Source organism: Pristis pectinata, chromosome 30, assembly GCF_009764475.1.
Source record: "Pristis pectinata isolate sPriPec2 chromosome 30, sPriPec2.1.pri, whole genome shotgun sequence".
NCBI classification, from domain to species: Eukaryota; Metazoa; Chordata; class Chondrichthyes; order Rhinopristiformes; family Pristidae; genus Pristis; species Pristis pectinata.
The window spans coordinates 6839774-6863184 of record NC_067434.1 but is presented as its reverse complement, the minus strand read 5'-3'; the positions used below and the strand labels follow the sequence as shown (position 1 = coordinate 6863184).

The window sequence follows — 23411 nt, the reverse complement described above, 5'->3', positions numbered from 1 at the left end:
GACCATTACATAGAGACAAGGGGATGGTGACACGATGGAATCTCAGCCTGGAGGTTTCTTCCCGTCCGCAGGCAGCTTATAGTAAGCAGCATTCAGAGAGTTGGGTGAAGGAGATGCTCCAGAAGGAGTCATTAATGAGGACTTTCAGTGTAGTACATTGAGGAAATAAATCAGTGCAATTCAGTGAGGGAGAGGACAGAACATGTTCAGTGTGTTAAGAGATGAAAGGAGATCATGGGTGATGAAAAGATGAATGACTCTGGAGTAGAGGGGTTGAGGAAGGGCAAAGTGATAATGTGTCTTTGTAACGGAGACCATACGGGACCTGTGCCAAACAAGACACTGAAGTGTGAGCAGTCTGGTTCAGTCCGTTGCAGTGGTTGGAGGGCATGGAATGGAATTAGTGAAAGGGTTCATGGTGAGGGCCAAGATGGTGGCTTCAATCTCTCCATTGTTGAGCTGGAAGAAAGTGTGACTTACCCAGGTCAAGATATCAAACAAGTTGGCCGACAGTGCGGTGGCAGTTGAGTAAGTGAGAGAGAGGTGAAGGGGTACAAATGGCTAACGTCATTGCAAATGTGGAAAGTAGCCCTCTGGCTGTGGATGTTACCCAGAGGTAGTCTGTGGATCCAGGAGAGGGAGAGGTCGGATATAGATTCCCTGGGAAGAGAAGGCATTGTTGAGATGCTTAAGAAATGTTCATTTGAAAAGGTTTATCCCAAAGAACCGCGCTAGCAAGGACGGGTATTGGAGAATAGCATGGTTGACTGTCAAATAACATAGACAGGTAGCTACAAGTTCAATGGAAGCAGAATTGTGGGATGTAACTTATATCTTTTGCCTTTTGGGCAGTGTGTATCTGCTGAGAATCCATGTAGGGATTCAGTTCCATGTTCACCTTTAAACTTGTGGAAAGTCATGGGATCATGAATATGAATGTCACCCTGAAGAGTGCTAAAGACAAAAATATTCCCACAATGTATACCGAGTGTTGTGAACCATCTTAACAAGTCCATTGCTGCTGGCTGCATCCTCAACAGAAGTTCCTCTGTCTGTCTGGGGGAGAAAGACACTTTTACGATCTGTGAAAGAACAGCGAATTTATTGAATAAAGCATGTGACATTAGAGCACTTGGGTAACTGATGTTTAACATTGCAGTGAATGGTTGAAGGCTTCAATCAAAAGTTTATGGAAACGACAATGTTGTTGCAAACTTAGGTAACCAGCATTGAAAGACAGCGGGGATTGCAATGAATTCTTTCTGCCAGCCTAAACATATTTGCACAATTTGGCACCAACTTCACTTGGTCGCATGTTACTTTTACTTGAGAGGATGCTATTTTCAAGTTACTTTCTTCTTCCTTTGGCTGCTTTGATGAACTGCATACTTCGTAACTCACTGACCTGTTCCGAGCCCCCTATCCTGTGACTTCCAGATTACTATGGGTGCTGTGTTGAGGCAGTCACATTGTTGGAAGCTTGAACAGCCTCTGACACTGTTATGTAAAATTCTGGCTCTTCACCAATCTTCTAAATGTTGGCTATGCGGAAACTGAGTTTTTCTTTGCATTAAATGTAAAAAAGAGGAGGTTGGGAGCAAATCAGTAGCATATTTTTATTTCCATAAACTATCTTGCACAACCTCAGTATGTTCTAAATGCTATACAGCCTATTATGATTCTTATGGTGATAATGTTGAGTACAAGAGCTGAGATGTCATGTTACGACTGTACAAGACATTGGTGAGACACTTGGAGTGCTGTGTGCAGTTCTGGTCACCCTGCTATGGAAGGGATGTGACTAAGTTAGAGAGGGTTCAGAAAGGACCAACGCGGAGTTTACTACGACTGCAGGGCTTGAGTTATAAGGAGAGGCTGCATAGGCTGGGTCTGTTTCCCCTGGCATGTAGGAGACAGAGGGGTGACTTTATAGAGGGTTATAAAATATGAGAGACATAGATAAGGTGAGTGGTCACAGTTTTTTTCCCAGGGTAGGGGAGTCTAAAACTGGAGGGCATAGGCTTAAGGTGAGAGGGAAAAGATATAAAGGGGACCTGAGGGACAAGTTTCTCACGCAGAAGCTGGTGGGTATATGGAATGAGTTGCCAGAGGAAGTGGTAGAGGTGGGTACTATTACAACATTTAAAATCCACTTAGTCAAGTATATGGATAGGAAAGGTTCAGAAGGATATGGGCCCAGTGCAGACAAATGGGATGAACTCAGGTAGGCAACTTGGTCAGCATGGACTGCTTCCATGCTGTATACACTATGACTCTATGTAAAGCATACAACAACCAGTTACTGCAGAGCAAGGTGCCACAATGATAATGCGGGTTAATGGATAAATGTCAGCCAATTCCCTTGCTTTTCTTCAATGCGCAGCTATGGACATTTCATCCGCAATGGGGCTTTGGGTTAATGCAGCACTCTGACAGTGACGTGCAACCCCTGCCTCAGAGGATACAGTACTAGCACTGAGCCAAAGTTGATATCCAGCCTCCCCTCCATGCACTCTGTCTATACTTCTCGCTGCCTCCGTAAAGCAGCCGACGTAATCAGAGACCCCACCCACCCCGGACATTTTCTCTTCTCCTCTGTCCCATTGGGTAGAAGTAACAAAAGCTTGAAAACATGTACCACCAGGCTCAAGGACAGTTTCCATCCTGCTGTTATGAGACTCTTGAACGGATCTCTTGTATGTTGAAGATGAACTCTTGATCTCACAATCTACCTCGTCGTGGCCCTTGCACCTTATTGTCTGCCCCCACTACACTTCCTCTGTGACATTATATTCTGCATTCTGTAATTGCTTTTCCCTTGTACTACCTCGAGGTACTTATGTTGTGAAATGATCTGTATGGATAGCATGCAAAACTAAGTTTTTCACTGTATCTTGGTACATTTAACAATAATAAACCACTACCAATACCAATAGAATGACCAACCTAAAACTACGAGTTAATCGGTTGTAGGAAACCCTATAGTATTGGGGATCAAGAAGTGTAACTTCCTTATTCTTGTTGAGGTGGGATATGAAAAGAGTGAAACTAATCGCTAAATATTGAAGTAGATATCAGCCCTGATCCAACTGAATCACAGAGGTGATGAAGGTTTGAACTATTTCCCTTTGTTTCTCAGTTGTAAAGTTCCTCCTTACCGACTCACTGTCTGAAGCAGAGAGGTGACTCTTGGACCGCGCATTATCATTTGAGTTTGAAGTTTGGCTGGTCATTGTGGAGCGTCTGGTGGAAAAGTAGCTGCCAGCTATCTTGTAATCTTTATGTGACAGATGCAGTAAACGTCCGAGGAAAGGAATGTATTTAGCAATTGCCATTCTGAAAGTGAAGAACAATAGTTAGCAAGGCTAATTACATTGGAATTAAAGATCACCAACGATGTTCAATGGAATGGCCCCTTCGGAGTCTTTCTTCCTGGCTGGGATCTTGCTGGACCATTCTCAGTGGATTTGAAAAGAATCTTTCTTGGGATGAGGCTTTTGCTGGAAAGAACAGTGTTGACCCCCTCGTGCCTGGAACGTGGAGGTGCACTATCTCCCTGAACCACTGCAGTCCGTATTCTTTGTGAGTGGTTTGCTGCAACTGAGTGGCTTCCTAACCCACTTCAGAGGGCAGGTTACGGTCAACAGCATTGCTGTGAGACTGGAGTCACATAAACCAAACTAGGTAAGGTCCGAGGGAACTACTTGGGATTTTACTAATCCCAGCATTTTATTCAATTTTTTTTTTCAAATACATTTGAGAAGTAAGTTTTTCATTGCACCCGTGCATACATATATTCATGCATATGCCAATAAACTTGACTTTGATTTAAACTTGACTCTGGCATCACCTGAACATATGTTTTCTAGGTTATTAGTTCAACTGTTTCCATTTCAATAATATGACCGCTACATATTATGTCATTGAACTCTGATCTTATCATCCTCACTGGAGTACAAGGGATAATAAAAAGCTTACCTGTACTTGGGATGGGTAATAGCATAGATGATTGGGTTGTGTATGGCAGAAGCCTTGGCGATCACAGCAGGGACTGAGTTCATGTAGGGTGTAAGGATGCTGGCATACCTATAAATACACAGTGTAAGTAAACCAGCAGTAACATCTGCAATGCTTACATCAACAGAGAGCACTGAAGGACTCTGATGTTTCATCTTCACACCTCTCGTAAGAACACAAGAAAACAAGAACAGAAGTAGGCCACTCGGTCCTTCAAGCCTGCCCTACCATTCAATATGATCATGGCTGATCTACCCCACATGTCTGTCCTTGACCCCATATCTACAGGGGCCATTAAACATTAGTACAGAGCAGAAATCCACTTCAGAGTGATTCCAAAACTCTTCAACAAATGTAACTCGAGAACTCCAACAGTTAGTAAAAGAATTGTTTCATTAAGTGTGCGTACCCAGCAAAGGCAGTGAGGGCCACAATAGAATATGGAGACCAGGAGAGGACATAAAGCAGGATGACTATCAATGCAATTTTGGCCATTTTCCACTCATTCTTTATCCGATGATATTTTCTCCGGGATTCCTTGTGTGTGTTTCCTCCAATTTTCTCCACGTCTCTGTTGGAATCAAGAATTTGAGTCAAATTCCACCAAGATCCAAAACGAGAATGTTAATATTCCAGAAGGCATGGGGACAGCGGATGTGTGACCTCCATTAGAGGCATGTTTTCATGGATTTAGAAATCGTAATGTATGATCCAGGCCATTTTGGAAGTCCATATTACTGGTTACTGAGTCAGTCCAGGATAAATTCTGAAGCAAAACACTTGTGAGATTATCCTCCTTACCCCCCAAATGCTTAAAGCAGGAAACTACTAGACTCAAGCCTTGGACTGTTATCTTTCATGGAACATAGAACAGTACAGCACAGGAACAGGCCCTTCGGCCCATGGTATCTGTGCTGACCATGACGCCCATTTAAACTAATCCCATCTGCCTGCACGTGGTCCACATCCCTCCATTCCCTGCCTGTTCATGTGCCTGTCTAAATGCCTCTGAAACATTGCTGTCACATCTGCTTCCACCACTTTCCCTGGCAGCGCTTTCCAGGCACTGACCACCCTCTGTGTAAAAAAAATTGCCTCCTTTAAACTTCCCCTCATCTCACCTTAAAGTTATGCCCTCTAGTATTTGATATTCCCACGCTGGGGAAAAGTCTCTGACTCTCAAGCTTGAGTATGACCACTGGCCACCAAGATTCAGCAAGCCCTGAGACTGCACCAAAATGCCTCTCATAATTTTCTTTTCTTCTATCAAGGCCTCTGACACTCCAGAGAAAATGATCTAAATTTATCAACCTCTCCTTATAGCTAATACTCTCCTATTAGGCAAACCAAAGTTCATACAGCTACAACATGACTTCCTGACTTTTATATTCAACATCCCAACTGAGGAAGGCACTTTCTTTACCATCCTATCTACTCATGTTGCCACTTGCAGGGAGCTATGGATGTGCACCCAGGATCACCCTGAACATCAATGCTCCTAAAGGTCTTGAAACTTCCTGTGTATTTTCCTCTTACATTTGTCCTTCCAAGAGCTTCATACTTAGGCACTCTGGCGAGTTGGATTTCATGAAGAAACAGTGGACTGAGAAACCTGCCATAACCAACTTATCTAAGACAAGCTGCTCATGTTGAAGCCCATCAGCCTAGGTCTATGTGCTAGGATAACAATGAAGAAGCAGTAGCTACCATGTTATAAGGAGGACATGACTTAGGTGGCCAATTTGGAACTGATTTGTGTGGCTGATTACTCAACTGTACCTGTGGACAATGAGGAGAAAGGCAAGAGCAACCTGTGCACAGTTATGTTCCCAAGGATTTAATAGAATTGGAGGCAGTCCGAAGGAGATTGATCAGGCTGATTGCTGGGATAAGAGGGCTGTCCTATCAAGTGAGTCTAAACAGGTTGGGTCTGTATTCTTTGGTGTTTAGAAGTACGCGGGGTGATCTTATTGAAACATATAAGAATTTTAGGAGGCTTAATAGAGTAGATGTTGAGACGGGAGAGGCTCAAATAAGGGGAAATAGTTTCAAGATAAGGGACTGGTCATTTAAAACCAACGTGCATAGAAATTTCTTCTGGTAGAGGACAGCGAATCTCTGGAGTTCTCCATCCCAGAGAATTTTGGACGCTGGATCATTATGTGTTTAAAATGGAGCAGAAAAATTTTTGAAAGATTGGGAGATTGAGAGCTCTGGGGATCTCTCACAGAAGAGGGGTTGAGGGCTGGGATAGATGAACGATGACAGAGGAATGAGCATCAAACTTCAAGTGGAGGAGTCAACCTGGCTAGCCGAACTCAAGAAAGAATGTACAGCCCAGGCTGACTACCTGAGGGATGTGATTAGCTAGATTGAGGGTCTGTGACTGGATAGTTGAAGTGATTTGTAGTTGCAGTGAGAGAATTGATAGCATTTGGAGAAGTACAACCTGAAGAATGTTTTTTGGTTCCAGTATCCTAGACATCTCTCTTGTTGATAATTGCAAAGCTGAGTTTCTGTAAGCAAGAGGAGTTTTGGAAAGACTCATTTCTCACAGGGTTTAGTGACTGTGGCAAGACTTTGCATTTTAGGACAAATCATGATAAGAAGAAGCATTGTTAAATCGGATAAACTGATTTCTGAGCAGATAGTGGAATACTTTCCTGGAGAAACGAATGTAGAAGAGAGACGGACACAGGATGTTAGTGAGGTGGACCGTTCTGATGAAGAGGCTTTTGAAAGATTGGAAGGTCAGAGTGGAAGGTTGAGACTTCATTTTCTTTGGCCTCTTCCACTGCTCCAACAGAGCCCCAGGGACAGCACCTCCCCTTCCATCCAGTCACATTACAGATTTCTTGCACTTTCTCCTACGCAAACTTCTTCCAGACACTTTGTTATTCACACATTTAGCACCTCCTTTCATCTGGAACCACCAGCGCCACTCTCCTGCTCTCCACAGCACTTCTGTTTTGCTCATCTCCGCAGCACCCCACCTCAATGAAATGTATAAAATTCTTACAGGGTTTGAGAGGGTAGAGAGGGGAAAGACGTTTCCCCTGGTGGGGAGTACAGGCCACACCCATGTTACAGGTCGAAAAAATATAAATTTGGTGTTTATTTATTTACTTTTTTTCACATAAATTCTGTGAGAGCAAATTTTATTCTGTACCTCAACCTCTCGGGTAGTGATTTGTGAATTCTGTAAGGGTGAATTTCCATTACCTAAACAGCTGTAACATGGGGATCACCTGTGTAGAACAAGGGCTCATGGTCTCAAAATAAGGGATAGGTCATTTATGGCTGAAATGGGGAGATATTTCTTCACTCAAATTCTCTGCCCTAAAAGCTGTGATGACTCAGTCATTTATTGCATTCACAACAATGATAAATAAATCTTTGTGTATTAAAGCCACCAAAGGAAATTCTTCCCTCCTCCAACTGCCTATCACCTCTCCTCACCTGGATCCTCCTATCACTTGCCAGCTCTTGCACGTACTTCCCCTCACCTCTTTATACCGGCCATCTCCCCTTCTACTCCTTCAGTCCAGATGAAGGTCCTCGACCCGATATGTCGACTGTCCATTCCCCTCTACAGATGCTGCCTGACCTGCTGGGTACCTCCAGCGGCTCGTTTTTTGCTTCTTTATTTAGGTCCTGCCCTGGTGAATGGTCCTTTAAATCCAGCCATTGAACTCAGTGGGTTTAACAACCACAGCTGTCCGATCACAGTGTTACCAGTTTTGTTGGTTACAGCTGGAGAAAACAAGCCATTCAATTCAAGTATGAACAATTCAAGTGATGTGACTGGTTCAGTTTGCAACTGACTGAAAGTTCTTTCCTTTAAGTTTTGGAATCAGATATTCAAGATTAAGAGTGACCCCTGTCCCCCGACACTCCATAAATTACTCGTCAAAGTATAAAGAGAGACTGGCTTAAATTTGGAGAGGGATGGAACACTCAGTAATCTGTATTTAAAACTTCAAATAACTGAAGCTTGAACTATCAACAAAGGGAGTGTGGAATAAATTGAATCTTTAAACCACCACCATGCCAAAGAGCTTGTGGGAACCAATGGGGAGATGTCCAGGATACCCCACTCGATAATCACTTTACAGTGATTTGGGGATGGCACAGGGGTGCAGCTAGTTCAATCCTGACCTCTGGTGCGGTCTGTGTGGAGTTTGCACGTTCTCCCTGTGACCACGTGGGTTGCCTCCGGGTGCTCTTGTTTCCTCCCACAACCCAAAAATGTAGTAGTTTACCAGTAGTTCAACTGGTCACTGTAAGTTGCCCCGAGTGTGTGATGGGACTGTGGGGGGAATAAAATGGGTGAGGGTAGGATTAGTGTAAATGGGTGTTTGGTGGTCAGTGTGGGCTCGATGGGCCAAAGGGCCTGTTTCTGTGCTGCATGTCTCTGTGACTCTACCACTCTGTGACCTGGAAGACAAGTTATCAGGTTGGAGGTCAGTGGGAGTTGTTGGGCATTGGAAGTTCATGTTCAAAGTCAGGGGGAGCTGGCCTCTGACTGCTGAAACTCAGGGTCAGATGCGAAGTGAGTTAGTGGAGCGTGGATACTTCATTGGCAGTGGTCACTGGGAAGATATTAGAGGGCATAGGTTGAAGGTAAGAGGGAAGAGATTTAATAGGGACCTGAGGGGCATCTTTTACATCCAGAGGGTGGTCAGTAGATGGAACGAGCTGCCAGAGGAAGTGGGTGAGGCAGGTGCATTAACAACATTTAAAAGGTACTTGGGCAGGTACATGGATTGGAAAGGTGTGGAGGGGTATGGGTCAAACATGGGCAAATGGGACAAGCTTAGATGGAAATCTTGGTTGGCATGGACCAGTTGGGCTGAAGGGACTGTTTCCATGCTGTATGACTCCATGAGATCTGGAGAAACTATTAGATTGCAGACTTCCAAAACCAAACCCTGGATCAGTCAGATAATGAAGTGTGAAGGAGTACACCTCCCTAGCACGAGTGACGCCTCCTTGTAATGGGGTTCAACTGAATGCAGAGCTCACCTGTTGGTGGACAGTATGGCCCGGAAGATGAAGATGTAGCAGTAGATGATGATTCCCAAAGGAATAAAGAAGACAAAGCAGAACAGAAGCATGGTGTAGGCCCGGACAGACGGCGTGAATGTCATGTAGTCCCAGGTGCAGGAGGTCATCAGTCCTTCAGGCACATAGGCACCTAGAGACAACAGATGGAGAACAGGGAGTGGACATCATTAGCAATCTTACTTTTAGGCAAATATTGAGGGGGTGGTGATTGTCAATTTGGGGCCTCATGTTGATAAGCAATCTGGGTACAGTCAGTATTGTATACTCGTTCTGTATTTGCTAACTTAATGGCAAAGTCCACCGTCATCTATCTCCAGAGGTTCCGGTTTCACAGGAAGCCCTGCAGATGTTGGGATGAAGGAAAGTTACAAAGGCTGCAGGAGGCTTTCAGGTTTTTGTTGTCTATGGCTATGTCTACATTTCTTTTTAGTGTGATATCAAATTTTTGGGTCAATTTAATGCTGTTGGTGAAAAACACTATGATGCTGGAGGAACTCAGCAGGCCAGGCAGCATCTGCGGAGAAAAGCAGGCGGTCAACGTTTCGGGTCAGGACCCTTCTTCAGGACTGAAGATAGGAAAAGGGGAAGCCCGATATACAGGAGGGAAAAGCAGAGCAGTGATAGGTGGACAAAAGAGGGGAGGCGGGGTGGGCACAAGGTGGGGATAGGTAGATGCAGGTAAGAGATAGTGTTAGGTAGGTGTGGGGGAGGAGGGGAGAGCAGATCTACCGGGGGATGGGTCAAAGGTAAGGAGAACAAAAAGGTAGAAAAAAAAGAGGCTAGGAAAGGGAAGAAGAGAAGAAGCTTGGTGGGGGTGGGGGGGGGGTTGTTTTGTGGGGAAGGGGTGGGGGTGGGGATTACCTAAAGTGGGAGAATTCAATGTTCATGCCGTGAGGCTGCAAGGTTCCAAGTCGGAAAATGAGGTGCTGTTCCTCCAGTTTGCGCTTGGAATTCTCCTGGCAGTGGAGGAGGCCGAGGACTGACATATCAGTGATAGTGTGGGAGGGGGAGTTGAAGTGACTGGCGACGGGGAGATGCAGATCATGGTTACGGACGGAGCGCAGGTGCTCTGTGAAACTGTCACCTAGTCTGCGTTTGGTCTCACCAATGTAGAGGAGGCCACACTTGGAGCACTGAATGCAGTAGATGATATTAAGGGAGGTGCAGGTGAATCTCTGACACACTGAACTGTTTCCTGAAAGGACCAATCATCGAGTTTTTCATCTAGATTCCAGCATCTGCAGTCCTTTGTTTCTCTGCTGTTGGTGAAAGCTGGATAAACGTGATGTCACAGGCAGCAGTGGAGGTCAGGATTGAACACGAGTCACTGGAGCTGTGAGGCAGCGTCACCAACTGGTGCACCGCTGTTCCATCCCAAAGGACAAAACTGCTTCAAAAGGGAACCGAGTGAACCCTGAGGTGAAGTGCAACACTGAAGAACTAACACCGTGACAAGCAACGGGCTGTTCACACTTTGGAAGCACAGCACTGCTGCTGGTACAGTAGAGAGGGGCTGGTTATAGAGTCGGACAGCACAGAAACAGGCCCTTCGGCCCACCTTATCCATGCTGACCTTTTTTGCCCATCTATACTAATCTCATTTGCCCAATTAGGACTGTATCCTTCCATGCCCTGTCTATGTAAGTGCCTAAATGCCTCTTAAATGTAGTGACTGTATCTGAATCCACCACCTCCACTCTCCATGTAAAAAACTTCCCCTTCAGATCCACTTTAAAATTCCTTCCTCTCACCTTCAACCTATGCCCCTTATTTTTGACACCGTTACCTTGGGAAAAAGATTTTAACTGTCTATCCTATCTGTGCCTCTCATAATCTTATACTCTTCTATCAGGTCGCCCCTCAGCCTCCGTCGCTCTAAGGAAAACATGCCACGATCCAATCTTTCCCCATAACCCTGGTGAATCTTCTCGGCACTCTCCAACGCAACCGCATCCTTCCAATAGTGTGGTGACCCAAACCACACACAGTGCTCCAAGAGCGTCCTAACCAGTGGTTTGTAAAATTGCGACATAACATCCCAGTACTTATGTTCTGTACTCGACCTATGAAGGTAAGCATGCCATTGAGATTGTTCACCACCGTATAACCCTCATTGACACTTTTGGGGAACTATAGACTCGAACCCAAGACCCCTCTGTTCATGAACATTCCTTAGTGTCCTATCATTTACTGTATATATCCTACCTTTATTTGACATCCCAAAATTCATCACCTTGCATTTGTCAGTATTAAATTCCATCTGCTAATGCTTTACTCAATTCTCCATCTCATCTGATCTACATCCTGCTTGAAAAATAATGGCGCTGCAGTACTGAGGGAATGCAAGGTACAAGTATGTGACAGGATTTTCCCTTTGACATAACCAGAAACAGGAAATTAGAGCCTTATGAAACTCAAACTGGGTCATGTCAATTCAACAGTGACCAGTATATATTTACACACAGCGACCTGATTAGTTTGTATTGATCTAATCCAGTCACTGACAGAACAGCAAGCTAACACTCTGGCTGGACTTCTACAGAAAGGTTCAGGAAGTCACCTCATTCTGAGGCAGAACATTTCAGTTGAGGGTGGGGCATGGGTGGTAATGTTGATGGTCAGTGAGTGAGAATGGTAGGCAGAGGGAGACAGCAAGAGTTGCAGAGAACATAAGGGAGGAAGAGAGAGGGGCAAGGAAGGAGGGCAAATCAGCCCATTTAGTCCTGATGGATGTAAAGCAGGAATTTTCAGCAGCACTTGTAAAGGTTGCATTGGGAGCCGAATGTGTGCATGTAATGGGTGAATTAGAGTTCTCAGCCTCTACAGCAGACGCCATCTCCCTGGCCCTACACTCATCTCTGGAGCATCTGGACAGTAAAGACGCCTACGTTAGAAAAAGAGATGTTAGAATTTTAAAAAATGTCAGAAAATTTTTTTTTAAAAAGCTGAGAAGAATAGAGGGCTATGGGTAAACCTAATAATTTCTAAGGTAGGGACATGTTTGGCACAGCTTTGTGGGCCGAAGGGCCTGAATTGTGCTGTAGGTTTTCTATGTTTTCTATGTTAGACTATTGTTTACTGACTACAGCTGGCCTTCAATACTATAATTCCAAGCAAACTCATCACCAAACTCTGAGACCTGGGACTCAACACCTCCCTCTGTAACTGGATCCTTGACTTCCTGACCAACAGACCGCAATCAGTGAGGATAAGCAGCAATACCTCAGGCATGATTATTTTCAACATTGGTGCCCCACAAGGTTGCATCCTCAGTCCTCTACTCTACTTCCTACATACTCATGACTGTGTGGCCAGATTCTGCTCTAACTCCATCAACAAGTTTGTAGATGATGCCACCTTAGTAGGTTGTATCTCAAATAATGATGAGTCGGAGTACAGGAAGGAGATAGAGAGCTTAGTGACATTGTGTCATGACAACAACCTTTCCCTCAATGTCAACAAAACAAGAGAGCTGGTCATTGACTTCAGGAAAGGGGGCGGTGTACATGCACCTGTCTACATCAATGGTGCTGAGGTCGAGAGAGTTGAGAGCTTCAAGTTCCTAGGAGTGAACATCACCAGTAGCCTGTCCTGGTCCAATCACGTAGATGCCACGGCCAAGAAAGCTCACCAGCACCTCTAATTCCTCAGGGTGCTAAAGAAATTTGGCATGTCCCCCTTGACACTCACTAACTTTTATCGATGCACCATAGAAAGCATCCTATTTGGATGCATTACGGCTTGGTACGGCAACTGCTTTGCCTGGGACTGCAAGAAATTGCAGAGAGTCGTGGACACAGCCCAGCGCATCACGGAAACCAGCCTCTCCTCCATGGACTCTATCTATACCTCTAGCTGCCTTGGTGAAGCAGCCAGCATAGTCAAAAACCCCACCCACCTGGGTCATTCTCTCTTCTCTTCTCTTCCATTGGGCAGAAGATACAGCAGCCTGAGAGCACATACCACCAGGCTCAAGGACAACTTCTATCCCACTGTGATAAGATTATTTACCAGTTCCCTTATACGATGAGATGGACTCCTGACCTCACAATGTACCTGGTTATGACCTTGCACCTTATTGTCTACCTGCAATGCACTTCGCTGTAGCTGTGACATTTTACTCTGTATTCTGTTATTGTTTTTACCCTGTACTACATCAATGCACTGTGTAATGAATTGATCTGTAGGATCGGTATGCAAGACAAGTTTTTCACTGTACCTCGGTACAAGTGACAATAATAAACCAATACCAATACAATTCAATAAGGTCACAGATGATCTGACTGTAACCTCAGTGCCACATTCCTGCCCTCCTGTGGCAACCTTCCACACCCTTCATTATCAGGTATCTCTCTACCACTGCGTTAAAAATATTCTAAGACTCTGCTTCTACCAATCTTTGAGGGAGAGAACTCCGAAGATGCATTGCCCTGCGGGGGAAGAAATGTCACCTCACCTCTGTCTTAGGGATCCCTTTGACCCCTTGTTCTAGATTCTCCCAAACACCCTCCTCACATCCACCCTGTCAATGCCCCTCAGAATCTTGTGTGCTTCAATCAAGTCCCCTCTCACTCTTCTAAATCCCGAGGTGCCATAGATACTGCCTGAATTTTCTTTCCAAAGTTTCCGTAATGGGAATCCTGATCCCTGATGGTGTCCTGGTGGTTGGTTGGAAATGACTCCCAATGTGTTTGTTTGGGGAAGCTTGACATGCCGTGTATCATTTTGTACAAAACCTGCAAATGCCTGCCCACATTGTTCAGACTTACTCCAGCCGAAGAAAGGAGGTAGGCTCCAGGTCAATGAGTACAGCCAGACACCCAGCAGAATCAGAACAGCGCGTTTCTTGGAGAGAATCCCAATGGAGGCCAGGGGTCGGGTGATCACAAAGTACCTGTCCATCGCAATTACAACCAGAGTGATCATCGAGGTGATTCCAAACAGGGCACCGCAGAACGCGTACATCTCACAGCCTGCAGGGAGGGATGAAATGACAGCACCGGTTAAAAGATTAATCTGTAACAGGCTAGACTACTGTTGAGTTAATGGAACAATGATGTGTGAATGCTTGGAATATTATGACTTTTATATATCATTGAAGATTCCCTTATGAACCCTCACATTAGTTTGCTGGTGAACAAAGGTTGGATTGACACGCCCTCTGATTTGGGATGTGGGTGTCAGTAGTATTGGTGAGGAGGGGGGTGAGGAAGAGTCATAAGAAGTTAATAAGGTGTTATATTGCAAGTTTTTGTCCTGGATTCCTGCTGCTCAGTTTTCTGATGTTTTACTTGTGCCGACTGTCATTCTTCCCAGGAATAAAAAAAGCAAAAGGATCCCACAATGTTACGTGTGGCTCTACTATTTGCCCATTGAAGGCAGAGGATATCCAGGGATTGTTACTGCCAAATTTCCAGACCGATACACAACAATAATCTCCACAAACCCCCTTCAAAGCCTCTCCCTGCTGTCCGTTGGACCCGCAGTCAATGAAAGCAAAAAACCTGCAGCTGCTGGAAGTCTGAAATGAAAACACTCTGGAAAATGCTGGCAACACCCAGCAGGTCAGGCAGCATCTGTGGAGAGAGAAACAGAGTTAATGTTTCAGGTTGTAGGTACTTTGTCAGAATAGGTCAGTTTGATGAAGGTTCTTTTACCTTTAACTCTTTTTCTCTCTCCACAGATCTGCTGTGGAGTTTTTTCCAGCATTTGAGGGAATGCTACGTGTTGGACGTCGCACTTCTTAAGTTTGTGAAATCCAGGTCTGTGTGTGCGCGCGCACGTGTGTGTGTGTGTGTGTGTGTGTGTGCGCGCGCGCGCGAAATCTCGGGGCTTAGACAAAGCAGAATGTGGACTTCTCTCAGCGCCCATTCCCACAACCAAAACCATTAGAACAAAGGTAGGCCAATAGAACGTTCATCGGTTTGCTGCTTGGGAATTGGCGATCAACACAAGCCGGGTTTGGCTGATGCAACAATGGGGACTGTGCTTCAGTATAAATGACTGTGGAATGTTTCAGGAAAGTGAGATGGCATAATCCAAGTTTTCAGCAAAGAAATGGGTCAGCACAAGGAAAATCCCAGGGAATGGGATTGCTCTGCAGAGAGCCAGTAAGGGCGGAGTGGGTGGTGTGGCCTCCTTTGCAGCAGCCATTCTGTACTTTTGCAAATTCACGTAAAGGCCAATTTATTTGTATGATTTTAATTTTGCTCCCGTCAGCTCAATGAAATAAGCATTAAAAACATCAAAACAACCCAACAGCAAATGCATGTGTGCACACTGACTTTGTATCCACACCCTCAGAGTTGAATGGTGAGGTACTGCTGGTGAGTGCAGCAGAGACCTCGTTGGTCCTGCAACCTGCAGGAGGGCCTGAACTGCAAGAGATGAAGGAAGAGAAAATTTACCTTTCTCGCCAAAAATCCAGCGTTTGTGCAGACTTGTGGTGAAGAAGATTGGGGCCTGTGTGATTGACATAAGGAAATCACTAATGGCCAGGTTTATGATGAAAGTATTGGAAGGGCTGCGCAAAGTCTTGCTTCTGTAACAGAGGGAGGGGAAGTTTAACAAAGGAACTATACAACATCTTCCCTCAAACCATTAGACAACTCTGTCGTGTTTACTTCATTTCAAATTTAGCAATTGATCAACGAAGATCAGAGGGTAAATCAGATTACGGCTGCAGATTTTTGGACAAACTCCAATCCCCTACATTGCCAGCTGATTTTCCCAAACCATCCAGGATCACAGTGGCCCATTTCACTCATTCCAAACAGCTGCCCAGATACAGGTGCTTTTGGTTATCATTGCAACAATTTCCTAAAGTTTGCAAGAACTTTGAGCTGCTCTGACATAACTTCCCCATGCCTTTCAACAAGTCAGTGCAACATTCCTTTCCTTCAAAGACATCAACACGGTGCCTTTGGCAAATCTAACCACAGTTCCAACCACTGAGTTTCAATGGCTCCTTTAATCCTTCATCATAGCCTCACAATCTGTCATCACAAATGACTGACCTTTTAATGGGAGAACAGTTCACGAACAATGACCACAACACCTTAAGTTTTAAGATAGATAAAAGGATAAGTATGGACCTTGCAGGAGAGTAGTAAATTGGAGCAGAGCAAATTATGAGAGTACTAGGCAGGAACTAGGGAGAGTTAATTGGGTACAGTTGTTTTTGGGCAAGTCCACATCTGACATGTGGAGGGTATTTAAAGACCAACTGCACACAGTACAGGTCAGGTATATTCCAGTAAGAAGGAAGAACGAGGATGGAAAGTAAGGGAATGTTGGATGTCAAGAGAGGTGGAAAATTTAGTCAAGAAGAAAAAGGAAGCATATGTAAGGTTTAGGAAGCTAAAATCAAACGGAGCCCTTGAGGATTATAATGATGCTTGAAGAGAACTCAAGAAGAGAATTAGGAGAGCCAGGAGGGGCCATGAAAAGTCCTTGACAAGTAGGATTAAAGAGAATCTCACAGCATTCTACATATACATCAGGAGCAAGAGGATAACTAGGGAGCGGGTAGGACCACTCAAAGACAAAAGAGGAAACATGTGCTTGGAGGCAGAGGATGTGGGTGAGGTCCTAAATGAGTACTTTGCATCGGTATTTACCAAGGAGAAGGACGTGGAAGATAGGGACATCAGTGCGGAGCGTGCTAATACGCTAGGGCATTTTGAGATAAAGGAAGAAATAGTGTTGGGTCCCTTAAGAAACATTAAAGTGGATAAGTCCCCAGGTTATTGAAAGAAGTAAGGAATGAGATTTCTGGGGCCTTGACCAAGATCTACATGTCCTCTTTAGCCACAGCCGAGGTCCCAGAGGACTGGCGAGAAGCTAAAATGGTTCCATTATTCAAGAAGGGAAATAATCCTGGAAACTATAGACCGGGGAGTCTCACTTCAGTGGTAGGGAAGCTACAGGAGAGGATTCTTAGGGATAGGATTTATGACCATTTGGAAAACCATGGCCTAATTAAGGACAGCCAGCACGGCTTTGTGCCGGGCAAGTCGTGTCTTACTAACTTGATTGAGTTTTTCGAGGAGGTGATGAGGGTGATTGATGAAGGTAGAGCTGTGGATGTTGTCTACATGGATTTTAGTAAGGCACTTGACAACGTCCCTCATGGGAGGCTTAACAAGAAGATTAAGATACCTGGGATCCATGGTAATTTGGACATTTAGATTCAGAATTGGCTTGCCATAGAAGAGGGTAGTAGTCGATGGGATTTATTCTGGCTGGAGGTCTGTAACTAGTGGTGTTCTGTAGGGATCCATACTGGGACCTCTGCTGTTTGTGGTATATTAATGACTTGGATGAAAACATGGATGGTGGGTTAGTAAGCTCGCACGATACAAAGATTGGAGGCATTGTGGATAGTGTAGAGGATTGCCAAAGGATGCAGTGGGATATAGATCAGTTTTAGATATGGGTGGAGAAATGGCAAATGGGGTTTAATCTGGCCAAATATGAGGTGCTGCACTTTGGGAGATCAAATGTAAAGGGACAGTACACAGTTAATAGCAGGACACTTAACAGTGTTGATGTACAGAAGGCACTTGGGGTCCAAGTCCATAGCACTCTGAAAGTGGCTGCACTGGTTGATAGGGTGGTAAAGAAGGCTATGGCATGCTTGCCTGTATTAGTTGAGGTATTGAGTTCAGGGGTCAGGAAGTTATGTTGCAGCTTTATAAAACTCTAGCTAGGTGGCATCTGGAGTATTGCATTCAATTCTGGTTGCCCCATTATAGGAAGAATGTGGAGGCTTTGGAGAGGGTGCAGAAGAGGTTTACTAGGATGCTGCCTGGATTAGAGGGCATGTGCTGTGGGGAGAGATTGGACAAACTTGGGCTGTTTTCTCTGGAGCGGCGGAGGCTGAGGGGAGACCTGAGAGAGGTTGGTAAGATTATGAGAGGCATAGATAGAGTAGACAGCCAGTATCTTCCTCCCAGGGTCAAAATGTCTAATATTAGAGGGCATGCATTTAAGTTGAGAAGGGGTAAGTTCAAAGGAGATGTGCAGGGCAAGTTTCTTTTTTACACAGGGAGTGGTGGGTGCCTGGGATGTGCTGCCAGGTGTGGTGGTGGAGGCAAGTAGGAATGTGCAGAGAATGGAGGGATATGGACATTGTGTAGGCAGAAGGGATTAGTTTAGTTAGGGATTTGATTATTAATTTAATGAGTTTGGCAGAACGTCATGGGCCAAAGGGCCTATTCCTGTGCTGTACTCTTCTATGTTCTGTGCACAAACCAAACTCATACATCTCCTCCGTTCTTGGAGCTAGCTAGAGGAAAATTGGGCCTCATTGTGTTTTGGCTTCTTAATGATCCATAAAGCAAAGGTCAACTGAAACATGACAATGAAAAGTGGGAATTCTTGTGTTTCTACACTACACTTTGGGAATGGAATGTCCAAGAGCATATCACTGCCTATCACGTCCTTGCAAAGAGTAGTTGAAATGCCAGGTTCATTGGAAATTCCCTAATCACCTTAGAGAAGGAGCTGTTGAGCCACCTTCTTGCCCTGCCTTAGACTTTGTAGAAAAAGTATTTCTACAGCATTGTTAGATTGGATTCAACAATGAAAAAGTGGGGATACATTTCCAAGTTTCAGAGGGCATGTGACTTGAAAGCAAAAAACTGGAACCTTAAATAACAACACAGAGTGTAGAAACATTCAGCAGGTCAGGCAGCATCGGTGAAGGGAGTGACTGTTAATTTTACAGGTCGGTTACCTTTTATTAGAATAGTGTGTGACTCATCATTCTAAGTAGTAGGGGTCACTGTTTCATTGCTGAAGCACCTTTGGCGAGGTGTTGCAATGCATCATGTCGATGAGAAATGAGGCAGGGCAAGTGAATGAAGAGTCAGTGGGGGAGCACTTTGGAACCAGTGACCATAATTCTATTTGTTTTGAAACAGTTATGGAGAAAGATAGAACTGGTCCACAAGTTAAAGTACTAAACCGGAGCAAGGCTAATGTTGATGGCATTAGACAGGAACTTGCAAAGGTTGATTGGAAGAGGCAGGTAAAGGGGCTTCATGCAAGTGGGAAGCTTTTAAAAGTGAGGTAGGGAGAGTTCAGGGCCAATATGTTCCTGTTAGAGTGAGGGCAAGGCGGACAGGATTAGGGATCCCTGGCTAGTAAGGAACAATGAGGATCTAGTCAGGAAAAAGGGGGCATAAGTCAGGTAAAGGCAGCTGGGATCAAGCTGCCTATGCCTGACATATATACCTGATCCTTGAGGAGTATAAGAGATGTAGGAGTAAATTTAAGAGGGAAATCAGGAAGGCAACAAGAGGACATGAGATAGCTTTGGCAGATAATGTAAAGAAGAATCCGAAGAGATTCTACTAGAATATTAAGAGCAAAAGGGTAACTAGGGAGAGAATAGGTCCTCTAAAGTGTGGTCATCTATGTGTGGTCTCCTGTACTTACTGTGGAGAAGGTTATGGAAGCTAGGGAATTCAGAGAAGAGAGAAGTACCAAAATATATCAATATTATGAATGAGGAGGTTTGGAGGTCTTAAAGTGCATAAACGTGGCTAAATCTGCTGGGCCTGACCAGGTGTATCCAAGGATGTTGTGGGAAGCAAGGGAAGAAATTGCTGGGGCCCTGGCAGAAATATTTGTATCCTCGTTGGCCATGGGTGAGGTCAGAACACTGGAGGGTGGCTAATGTTGCGCCTTTATTTAAGAAGGGCTGCAAGGACAAACCAGGGAACTACAGGCCAGTGAGCTAAAGATCAGCGGTGGGAAAGTTCCTGGAGGGGATTCTGAGAGACAGGATCTACCTGCATTTGGAAAGGCAGGGACATAATTAGCATGGATTCATAGACGGGAAATAATATCTCGTGAATTTGATTGAGCTTTTGAAGAGGTGACCAAGCAGGTTAATGAGGGCAGGGCAGTAGATGTTGTCTGCTTGGACTTTAGCAAGGTCTTTGAATGTTCCTGCATGGTAGGAGTCAGAGGGTGGGAGTGGAGGGTTGCTTTTCAGAGTGGAGGCCTGCGACCAGTGGTGTGCCACAGGGATCGGTGCTGGGTCCACTGTTGTTCATCATCTATATTAATGATTTGAATGAGAATATAGTTGGCATGGTAGTAAGTTTACCAATGACACCAACATCGGTGGTGTAGTAAGTGAAGAGGGTTATCTGAGGTTACAACAGGATCAAGATGAACTGTGAAAGTGGGAGATTGAATGGCAAATGATTAGATTCGGACAAGGGCAGGACTTACACAGTAAATGGCAGAGCCCTGGAGAGTGTTTTAGAAAAGGGAGACCTAGGGGTACAAATACTTAGCTCCCTGAAAGTGGTGACACAGGTAGACAGGGCGGTGAAGAAGTCGTTTGGCAAACTGGCCATCATCGCTCAGGGCACTGAGTACAAAAGTTGGGATGCCATGTTAAAGGTGTACAGGACATTGGTGAGATTACACTTAGAGTATTTGGTGCAGTTCTGGTCACCTAGCTGTAGGAAGGATGTCACTAAGCTGAAAAGGATTAGAAAAGATTCACGAGGATGTTACTGGGACTGGAGGGCTTGAGTTGTGAGGAGAGACTGGTAAGGCTGGGGCTTTTTTCCCTGGAATGTAGGAGGCTGAGGGCCTCACCTTGTGGAGGTTTATAAAATCATGAAGTGCGGAGATAAGATGAACGACAGTCTTTTTCCCAGGGTAGGGGAGTCTAAAACTGGAGGACATAGGTTTAAAGTGAGAGGGGTAAGAGTTAAAGGGAACCTGAGTGGAAGGTCTTTCCCACTGAGGGTGGTGGGTATGTGGAACAGCTGCCAGAGGAAGCGGTAGAGGAAGGTACAGTTACAACATTTAAAAGACATTTAGACAGGTACATGGATAGGAAAGGTTGAGAGGGATATTGGCCAAATGCAAGCACCTTCCCCACCTTGCTGGAACAGAGAACGGCTGGATCGGATTTCTCCTCTGTAATCTCTGCTACAGTCACATTCTTTTACTTGGCCCATCAAACCCTGGGTTTCTCCCGCACTCTGTGACAGTTGGCCCCTCAACACTGATGTTAGGCACCTCCTAACCACCCCTCCTTCATAAATCTGGCTTCTTGCCTGCTTCTTGAGCCCTGTGGATATTCTGCATTGGGGATCTTCATCTCTCACTTAGACCGCTAAATAACGAGAGCCATTCTTCACAGCGGACCCCCCAGGTGGTCGATTCTGTGACAAAGGATGGCCTTTGTCCAATTCACTTAACTGCCACCTAGTCTCCGACATTGTTCTGTAATCAGGAACAGAGAGGCTGGCTCCCTTGGTTTTGTCAAGTTGAGAAGATTAGGAGAAGGTCAATTGGTTCTCCTTGAGCTTTTCACTTAGTCTGACTCCCCCAACCAACTTCCCTCCATGTTGCTCTGCAAGCTTTCTCCTTTTCAAGTACATATCCAGTTCTCTGAGGAAATCTGTTTTCACAGCACCTTCCACGTCACAATAACTCATTACAGAGATAATTCTTCCCATCACATCTCTGGTCCTCACCATTGTCTCCTTTGGTTACTGCACCTCCTGTCATCACTTTGATCTGATTGCACCCTCAGCTCAGAGAAGAGCTCTCTCCACATAACTGAAGTCCCTTATTGTTCTTTTCTCATAAGCTTGTTCCATAATCCTTCCTAAACAGATGTGCCCAGCATTGGACCCTATTTTTGCACTGCCTAGCAACTGATTCATTTACTGGTGCTCAGAGGTAGCCTATCACTGGCCTCCACATAGTTGGCATTCCCATGGAGCTGGGGTGGTTGGTAAGCTGTGACCATGACTGAAATTGAAACAGACTGGTTATGTGAGCGGGCGCAAGAAGGCGGCAAACATTTCACATAGGCAAGTTTGAAATTATTCATTGGTAGGAAGAACAAATCAGGAAGTGAGAAAGCTCTGAATATTGATACTCAGAGGGAGCTAGATGTCACAGAAAGTTCACGTGAGATGCAGCAAACAATGAGCATGGGAAGTGGTGTTTCAGCCTTTATTGCAAGGGGTTTAGAGTACTCTTGTAATTCCTTAGGACGTTAGGGAGACCACAACAGGGGTACTGTATACACTTTTGCATCACATAACAGAGGAAGGGTATACTTGTCTTAGGGTGGATCAAGGGTGTCCATGAGATTGATTCAGGGGATGGGAAGGTTGTCCCGACTGACGAGAGGAGGACTGGGGGTGAGCAGGAACACACAGCTGAGGTTACAATCAGACCTTGTTGAATAGTGCAACAAGCTTGAGGGGCCAAGTGGCCTACTCCTGCTCCTAATTCGTTTGTGTGCTTGTATGTGGATGCAGGAGAAGGGGCAATCCTCTGGAGCTCAGAAGATGGAGAACTTGAACATGTAGGATCCTTGGAGTTGATAGGATTGATGTTGAGAGGACGTTCTACTTGGTTGGACTGGATAAGTTGTTGGCTGTCCAGGTCTGAGATATCGAGAAATGCCTTTGTTTTTTAATCTTTAGAATTACCTACATCAGAGGTCAGAGGATGCTCAGCATTTTCAACAGTGATTCTGATGGATTCTTGGACAATAAGGAAACAGGGATATGAGGCTGGTGGGGTTAGGAGCAGGAGGTGAATTGTTTAGAAGTTCAGCCACCTTTTTATTGAAAGGCAGAACAGGTTCAAGGGACAGTGTGACCTGTTCTAGCTCCTCATGTTCTTCTGTTCTCATTGCTTGCATGGCTTAAACAGCACAGACCATGGGCTGAACCTGTCCGTTCCAGGTTTGTACAGTTCACTACCACAGACGTGGTGCACCTGCTCACTATACTACTGGGGAAGATTTCTTGCAATAAATCTCAGGCCAATTAACATAGTAACTTTGCCTCTTTTTATTCCAGGATTGTATTAAGGGCAATTTTCCAAGTATGATCAGACAATGGAGAATTTCATACACTGTTGGATATTGTGGGCACACGCCTGAAGAACCTGGGTCCCGAGGGGGGTCACACACGTACCTGCAGAATGCATAGATGACCAGGAAGTTGCCCACCATGCCTGTGATACCCACTGCCAGAATGACTGCCCCTATGATGTAGTGGGCATGATCCGGGATATCCACAGTAGGAAAAACACGACGATAATAGGCGTCGGTCACCGACACCACCTATAATGGAGAAAGAGAAGACAAAATGTGTAACTCCCAGAAATACAGAGCGCTTGGAACTTCAGTGAGGGAAGGGCCTTGATGAATACTGACCCCTAATGGTTAGTACTGAAAAATACAGAGACTTATATTTACTACATACAGTTTGTTGATTTTTCTAGTTTTTAATTTTCAAAATAAAAATATATTTTCTGCTGCAAAA

The 23411-nt window shown here is 44.9% G+C and overlaps 1 protein-coding gene across 1 annotated transcript in view; it reads right to left on the bottom strand.

Moving 5' to 3' along the window:
• The window catches only part of opn4a (opsin 4a (melanopsin)), a 29401-nt gene extending 6201 nt beyond the window's left edge, over nt 1-23200 (bottom strand). Inside the window, exons 1-7 of the mRNA XM_052041332.1 lie at nt 23061-23200; nt 15492-15625; nt 13854-14057; nt 9043-9214; nt 4427-4588; nt 3979-4086; nt 3159-3336 (exon numbers count right to left, since the gene is read on the bottom strand). Of these exons, the coding sequence (XP_051897292.1) occupies nt 3159-3336; nt 3979-4086; nt 4427-4588; nt 9043-9214; nt 13854-14057; nt 15492-15625; nt 23061-23098 (996 nt within the window). The 5' untranslated portion in view covers nt 23099-23200. The remainder of the gene's footprint in view (nt 1-3158; nt 3337-3978; nt 4087-4426; nt 4589-9042; nt 9215-13853; nt 14058-15491; nt 15626-23060) is intronic.
• Nucleotides 23201-23411: the final 211 nt, after the last annotated feature.